The sequence below is a fragment of the Microtus ochrogaster genome, unplaced genomic scaffold (assembly GCF_000317375.1).
Source record: "Microtus ochrogaster isolate Prairie Vole_2 unplaced genomic scaffold, MicOch1.0 UNK10, whole genome shotgun sequence".
Classification (NCBI taxonomy): Eukaryota; Metazoa; Chordata; class Mammalia; order Rodentia; family Cricetidae; genus Microtus; species Microtus ochrogaster.
This window is the reverse complement of record NW_004949108.1, coordinates 2,459,344-2,467,354: the sequence shown is the minus strand read 5'-3', so window position 1 is coordinate 2,467,354 and position 8,011 is coordinate 2,459,344. Positions and strand designations below refer to the sequence as shown.

The 8,011-nt window shown below is 47.3% G+C and overlaps 1 protein-coding gene across 2 annotated transcripts in view; it reads left to right on the top strand.

Moving 5' to 3' along the window:
- Mboat2 (membrane bound O-acyltransferase domain containing 2) overlaps positions 1-8,011 on the top strand; it is a 124,810-nt gene that overhangs the window by 104,045 nt on the left and 12,754 nt on the right. For both annotated transcript variants that reach the window (XM_005366492.2, XM_005366493.2), the window contains 2 exons: positions 3,465-3,648; positions 5,003-5,195. In XM_005366492.2, the coding sequence (XP_005366549.1) occupies positions 3,465-3,648; positions 5,003-5,195 (377 nt within the window). The remainder of the gene's footprint in view (positions 1-3,464; positions 3,649-5,002; positions 5,196-8,011) is intronic.

Sequence of the window (8,011 nt, the reverse complement as noted above, 5' to 3'; positions counted from 1 at the left end):
CCTTCCTTCCTTCCTAGCATGGTGCCTTGTTCAGGTGATTGACCAACTAGTTAACTCTCTATTGGGCTTGGTATCTTGAAATGTCAGGTCTCTGCCCAGGCCAGAGATTTCATCCTTTTGACCAGGAGGAACTGATTTTCCCTTTATGGGCTTTATTGTTACTGTGTTGTTGCCTCCTCTGAAGAGGTAACCATAAAATCTTTTGGGAGACAGTCTAAAGTGGAGCTGATAACCCATTTCACCATGGAAGTCGAGTCGAGACCTCCAGTTCCAATGCTTACCAGAGCAGTCATTTACTGTCTGGCTGGCATTCTAGCCCTCACCACTGTGTGCAGCTCCAGGCAGGGCTGTTGGCTCCTGAGGAAGGCGGAGCTCCGGCTTTCTTCCATCATTCCTGGCCAGAGACCTGCTGTGGAAATGCTGAGACCCAAGGACGTTTCTGGACCACTTGCTTTGAGTCCCTGCCCTGAGCTGCCAGTCCGGTTGCCCAGTGCCTGGTTCCTGTCTTGTCCTGTATAGGTGTCTGCGGCCCTGCCCACCTTTGCATGTGTGTGCTGGAGACTTGAACATAGACTCCTGCTGTACAGAGCTTCACGTTTACCCACTGAGCCACCTCTGTCTCCAGAGATCCTTTGAGTGGGCTTGGGATTGTTTTTAGTATTTTTTAACCTCTCCCCTGGTTAAAAACAAACAAACAACAAAACAATCCTTTCCCATATAACTTCGACCTCAGCATCCTTCTCTGAAAGAGCTTGCAGCGCCACACCGTTGCCTCAGTTACCTACTCCTCATCTTATTCTGGGGTTTCTTTCTGTGGGCCAGGTTGACTTCAGACTTGCCAGCCTCCAGCACCCCTCCCAGGACGAGTCTGATAGGTGTGTGCTGCCGCAGCCAGCCGCTTTCTCTTCAACTTTAACTACCCACCTGAAATTCTAGCCCTTTGCCCTGCCCTGCTTTCTTCACGCTGTATATACTGTGTTTTTTTTTTCTCTTCAGTCCTCTGCCAACCCAAGTATAAGGTCCTAAGGTTGAGAGCTTTGTCTCCTAAATAGCCAGTAATTCTTGCCCTAGGAGACGTTTGAGCGCCCCTGGAGACATTTCTGGTCGTCAGAGCCTGTAAGGACTGACAGCTAGTAAGTAAAGGGCAAACATCTTCCAGGTGCAGCAAAGAAATATTGACCCTCAGCCGGGAAAGGCTAAGCCTGCCCGACCAATCTAAGATGACACACAGTTGATGTCAGTGAGTAGAGAAAAATCAGCAAGTCTTTCATGCGGCAAGTGAAACAGTGGACTTAGGTAGCACAGTGACTTACTCCGGCACCTCACACTGTTCCCTTGACAATCGAGCCAAAACTTTTTTCAGTGAATTTCATGACTGAGAAGAATCTTGTCTCTGATCCTGCACTGACCTTTAGATCCCTTCTAAATAGCGGTAATTCCTGGTATACCGGGAATACCCTCTTGCTTGCCCTCTTTGTCCACAGGCTGTTTAACCAAGGAGACCGCTCACGGTGTGCAGAGAGGAAAGAGGTCCTCCAACCTGTCACTTGGGTGGTTGCTGTGCCCAGGTGTAGTGCTCTTCCATCTCCAGTAGATGAACTCCAGAGCCTGCTAACCAGCACCCCCTGCGCCCTTTGGACGGGCCTTGAGGCAAAGGACTAAAACTGTTTTGACACATCCTTGTCTCCTGTTTCCCTCGGGTCCATCAACTGACCCCACAGGAGCACTGCTGGAAACCACAGGACACACTGCTCCCAAAGCCTCCAGGGTGTTGTCTGCTGTGGTCCTTTGCCTGCTCTTTGTGGCTACACTGTGCCCACACACCGGGCCAGAGTGGTGCGTTAGAAACGCGACCTTTAAAACCTGACTGTAGTTCTCCATCACGTTCAGAACGAGCCCACAGATTCTCCTGTGGCTTGCAAGGCAGGCCCCGCGCGTCTTACCTCACTTAGCAGTCTTTCCTTCTGTCTGTGTCCACATGACATGTCAGCCGCGCTACCACTGTGCCTGAATCACGCCTGCGCCCGGGTCCCTCCTTGCCTGTGTTCACACAGCTCTCACTTCTGTTTAGCCTCTGCCCAGCTGAGCTTCACCAAAGAGGCTTCTCTGATTTCTTAACGTAAAGAGACCCCCTTTCTCTTTGTGGCACTTAGCTTCTCTGAAGATTACATATATTATTATAAAATTGTATTTCTGCATATATATAATATCTGTGCACATATATCTTATGTGTATATATGAAGTCTATTTTAGTCTGTGTTTTTCAACTGGAGTATAAGCTCCATGCATGCAGGGTTCCTTTTGCTGATTCCTCTGTCTGGAGACCCGGAAACCTGTTGTCCACATAATGGGGGCACAGCATTTTTTGAATGAACAGGCAAGTAAGAAATGAGCGATGATTCCTTCTGCCCCATCATGGTCATCTTAGGCTCTTTCATTATGAGAAATCAAAGTGAAAACCGTCTGTAGTTGTGTCTGAAGATCTGTATGAAAGCCCCCACTGTTCTCTTTCATTTCTATAAGATATACCTTAACAGAGAGCAATTTAGGGAAGGGAGGGGGTTTATTTGGTCCACAATTCCAGATTGCAGTCCATCTTAGCTTTGATTTCTATTACTGTGATAAAACACCATGACCAAAGCAATCGGGGAGGGAAGGGTTCGTTTTAGCTTACAACTGTCAGGTCATGTTCCATCACTGAAGGATGCCAAGACAGGAACACAAGGAAGGGCAGGAACCCGGTGGCAGGAGCTGATGCAAAAGTCATGGAGGAGTGCTGCTTACTGACTTGCTCTTCGTGGCTTGTTCAGCCCTGCTCACAGTGGACTACGTCCTCCCAGATCAATCGCTAGTTAAGAAACTAGCCTCCTATATCGTCAACAGGTCAGTTTCATGGAAGGGTGCTCTCACCTGTGGCTCCCTCTTCTCAGATAACTCAGCTTGCCTGATGTCAACAAAAGGAAAATCAACCGGGGTCCAGGCCACCATAGCGGAGAAGTCACAGTGGCAGGGGCTTAAAGCAGCTAGTCCTGTCATCCCACAGTAAAGGGCAGAGGGAAACAGATGCCATGGTGCTGGCTCTCAGCCAGCTTCCTGCGGGGCTGTGTCATCCAGGTCTCCCTTCCTAGGGAGCAGCGCTCCCCATGATGGGCTGTGTTTTCCTGCATAAACTAGCAATCAACGTGACCCCTCTCATAGGCCAACGGGATCTACGAAACTCTTTGTGGAGAGTCTCTTCCCAGGTGAGTGTAGGCTGTGGCAAGTCGAAACTTTAAATCAAAGTTGGTACACGTATCCAAAAATACTGTTGAGAACTATCCTGTCCCGCCTCCCGGATGCTTCATGAGAACTAAGGTGTCTTTTCTTTTGGAAATGGTATCAGTAGTGAGCACATGACCACCGTTCCGGTGTCTCGTCCCTGGAAGTGTCTGTCACACCTCACAAGCGTTGTCTTCTCATTGCAGGCGCATGCCGAGTCCCCTGGAGTATGTAAGTTATACCTGCAACTTCATGGGTATCCTGGCAGGCCCTCTCTGCTCTTACAAAGACTACATTACTTTCATTGAAGGCAGGCCATCCCACATGCCACAGTCCAGTGAGAATGGAAAAGAAGAGCAGCAACATGAAAGAGCAGACCCGTCTCCAAACGTAAGGGCGCGGGAGTCATCTGGAGCTCTGCGCCCTGTAGCTTCTGCTTGTCTCTTTGATTTTCTGAAAAAGTCTAAAGTTTCCATTCATTGTCATTCCTGTGTTGATTGATTTCTTTGTTTTCTCCTTTCTTCCTGTGTGTGTATGTGTGTGAGAGAGTGCCTATGCATTCATGTGTGCGTGCATATGCATGTGGTATGTTCTTAGGCATTATATCCAGAGCCTTGCCAGGGCCTGTATTGCTAATATATTAAGGCAAATAATAATTCTGCCACTGAATTGCATCTTTCTTTTTTTAAAAAAAAATTTATGTATCTGAGTGTGTAGCGTGTGTAGCTAGGAACCTGTGGGGGTCAGAAGAAGGTATAGGATCCCCTGGAGCTGCAGTTACAGGCAGTTGTGAGCTGTCTGAGGGGGTTCTGGGAACCAGACTCTGGTCCTCTGGAGCAACAGAACTAGTAACCACAGAGCACAGATATTTCTTTATAGCTGTCTTTCAGGAAAAACAATTTTTCTCCTCTACCTGGTTGTTATGTCTAGTAGAGGCAGAGTCATGGTTGAAGGACAAACGTAAGTAGCTCCCCGTAAGGGGCTGAAGAGATGGCTCTGTCATTTAGGGCACTTGTTGCTCTTGCAGAAGACCTGAGTTCGATGCCCAGCACCAACATGGTGGCTCACAATAATGCATAATAACTCTAGTTTCAGAGTACCTGATACTCCCTTCTGATCTCTGTGAGCACCAGGCGCACACACAGTGCACATGCAAGCATGCAGGAAACATTTATACACATAAAACAAATAAATTTAAACTTTATTTTTAAAGAAAGAAAACAAATTCCTTAGTGAAAGAAAATGCTGTCAAACAGTGGGTCTTACGTGGCGACCCCTCACGAACTTCTTTCCTCCTGCTCCACCACTGGAAACACTGGCGGTTCCTTTCCTGGCTGCATTCTCTTCCTAATGATGCTAGTCAAACTCTTGCTCATGGGTCTGGGGAGTGCTTAAAGCACTTTCGCAAGGGTGGGGACCATAGTCTGGATTCCCAGAACCCATGTAATGGTAGGATGTTACTACCTGGCTGTAATTCCATCCTTGGAAGGCAGACACAGGGGATCCCCAGAGCAAGCTGACTAGCAAGGTTAGTTGTGTCAGGGAGTGCTGGATTTGTTTGAGAGACCCTGTCTTGGTGATTGAAGTTAATGAGGTTGGAGATATTCCTGTGAGGATCTGAAATGTCCGGGGCAAGGCAGCTCCTGATTTTTGATCACGAGCACTAGAGTTTCCGTCTGGTGGCAGTGTGTAAAAAGTGCAAACGGAGTCCTATGAGGTTGTGACTCTTGCCTACCCCTTCCAGGCAGCAGTTACTGAGAAGCTCCTAGTCTGTGGACTCTCTTTATTATTTCACTTGACCATCTCCAACCTGCTGCCCGTGGAATACAACATCGACGAGCACTTCCAGGCCACTGCATCGTGGCCAGCCAAAGCCACCTACCTGTATGTCTCTCTTTTGGCGGCCAGACCTAAGTACTACTTTGCATGGACCTTAGGTAAGTAGCCTGTAGACTTGCTTCCATGCTGAAGTATATCTCGTAGATCTCAGGCAGTGTCCTGGGTCTTTGTTTGTTTGTTTGGTTTGGTTTGGATTTTTTCTGTGACTATGCCTTATTGTACCTGCTGGCCTCAAACTACTGAGTGCAAGCAATCCCCCTTGCTCTAGTAGCTGAACTCACAAGTATCCCACTGCTTCCAGCTCAAGAGTGCCCTCTTGAGGATGTATAGTTAAGGACCAAGTAGAACGGTCGTTCGTTTTTGCCTAAGAAACAAACCCCCGAAGTTCATGAGCAAGACCCATTTTGCTATAAGATGAAAGTCAATGGGCAGCTGAGCTCATAGCAGATACTTCTCTATTATTAGCGTTAGCCTGTTGTTTGGTAGAGTCTGCAAGCTTGATTGAATACTGACATGCATGGCATAGTCTCCGTCTTCAGGGTACCTATACTTTAGCATGGTTTCATTACACTTATTATTATGACACCATTAGATTTGGTTTATTGACCAGAACTTTACCAGTAAAGTGTGCAAAATCATACCAGTTCACGAACGGGTCTGTGACACCCGCCAGGTGGAACAAGCATTAGAGAACAGAGTGCTGTGCCTTTAAGACTGAAGAGGCCTGGAAGGGCCTGGGCCAAGCGGTGTGCTGGGGACTGAATGGAAAAGAGGGGTGGGGGGGGGGGAGAGAATCCTCCCTCGAGCCCTCCCCTGTACCGTTGCACAAGCCTCAGGAGGCTCAAGGAGATGATGTCATGAACTTTATCTGTGCGGTTCAGCAGCTCCATGTCATCACCGCACGAATCTTCTGGAATGTAGCAATGAACTCCTGTCCCCATGGAGGAGGGTGGACTGAGGTGGATTGGAGCCTGGTTTGTATGTCATTGGCCCTACTCGCTATGTCACAAGCCTCTTTATTCTTAAGACTGCGCCCTGTTTACTACGTGATACTCAGTGAAGGTGTGGATACTACAAAGAGCACATCCCAGGAAGGCTGAGTAGTTGGTGCCTGGCGTTTGGCTGCTGCCTTTATTTTATTACAGTGAAATGTAGTTTGGAACCAGAGTCCATATTTTCAGTCTTCCATGCAAAAACGCATCAGGAAAAGTGACTTTAGCCTGTTAATTCAATGGTAATAACAGATAATGTCTCCTTGTGAGAATTTGTTTTGAGACAGGGTCTCCCTGTGCATCCCGGGTTGACCTCCATCTCCAGGTTCTTCCTGAGAAGTTTGCACTGTTATGTCTCGTCTGCTGTGGGTTTAAACTAATAATCCCTTAATACTGCTTTTGTTCTAGCCAAGTTTAAACACTAATACTAAGTGAGGTCCCTTAAGATCCACATTTGCCCATTTAAATTCTCCTCTAACCCGAGGGAGGCTCTGCTATTCCAAACCAACTTTGTTGTTTTCTTGTTTTTGTTTTGTTTTTCTAGACAGGGTTTCTCTGTAGCTTTGGATCCTGTCCTGGACCTAGCTCTTGTAGACCAGGCTGACCTCGAACTCACAGAGATCTGCCCACCCACCTGCCTCCCCAGTGCTGGGATTAAAGGCATGCGCCACAACTACCAGGCCCAAAGTAACTTTGTATTTTTGTTGGTGTTGTAGTTGGTGGAATGCTCTTTGGGTAAAGGCACTTGTTACCTGCCTAATCACCTGTGTTCAGTCCCAGGGACCCATATATTGGAAGGAGAGATCCAACTCCTGGAACTGTTCTCTGGCCTCCACACATGCACTGTGGTGTGTGAGCTCCTACACACTTATACACACACACACACACTAAACAAGAAGACAAATAAATATAAATTAGGTTTGACCCATTGATTTAGTTAATACACTAGCTGCAGGAATATGGGTTTTCTGTACCCATTTGGATTCTTTGGCAGCCTTGTGTGGGAGGAGTGGGGCTCCTTCTGTGTTATTAGCAGATCATTAATCCTGCTAACCTGCACATTACCATATCGATGGGCTCACTGTAATTTGCCCTTAAACCTGACAGAAGGGTAAAGCTCGATTGCTTACTCCCTCCTCCCCAAGTTGTAATTTTTTGTTTAATCAAATGAGTAATACAGAATAAACAATTTAAGGGTAGGGTCTGTGTCTATGAAAGTGTGTTGTTTTGCTGCATTTTGATGGGTTTCTGCTAGTTTGGTCAAGACCCAGATGGTATGAATTAGAAACACTTCCAGTTGGTTCGGAAGGACCCACTTGAGGCAGAAACTTGTATCTTGAGCAGATTTGTAAGCAGAGACGCTGATGGAGTTAGCGTCACAGCCAAAGGGTTGGAAAGTTCTGCAGACAGAATGGGTTCTGGGAGCCAAGAAGGAAAGAAACGAAGACGTTAGCTTCCTCCCCGCCCCCCCCCCCTTGTGTTTCTGTTTATAATAAAGGCCAAATTGAACGTGCTGAGCTTGGGGCAGCAGATTCCCAGCAGTGCCTTCTAGATGGCTAAGCTCACGTCACCATGTTCTAGTGTGTACCCCAGAATTTAATTCCACCTATCTCCTCCTAGTTTATGCCTGGTGTTTTGTTAATGAGCTGTCCTTAATAGGGTCATTGTGTGTGATAATTTCTAACCTCTCTTAAAAATGAGGGTAAGTCAGGGCTGGAGAGAGGGTTCACTTGTTAAGAATGTTTGCTGCCAGGCGGTGGTGGTGCACACTTTTAATCCCAGCCCTCGGGAGGCAGAGGCAGGCGGCTCTCTGTGAGTTTAAGGCCAGCCTGCTCTACAGAGTGAGTTTCAGGACAGCCAGGACAATATAGAGAGACTTTGTCTCAAAAATAAAAACAAAAACAGCAACAGCAAACCACATG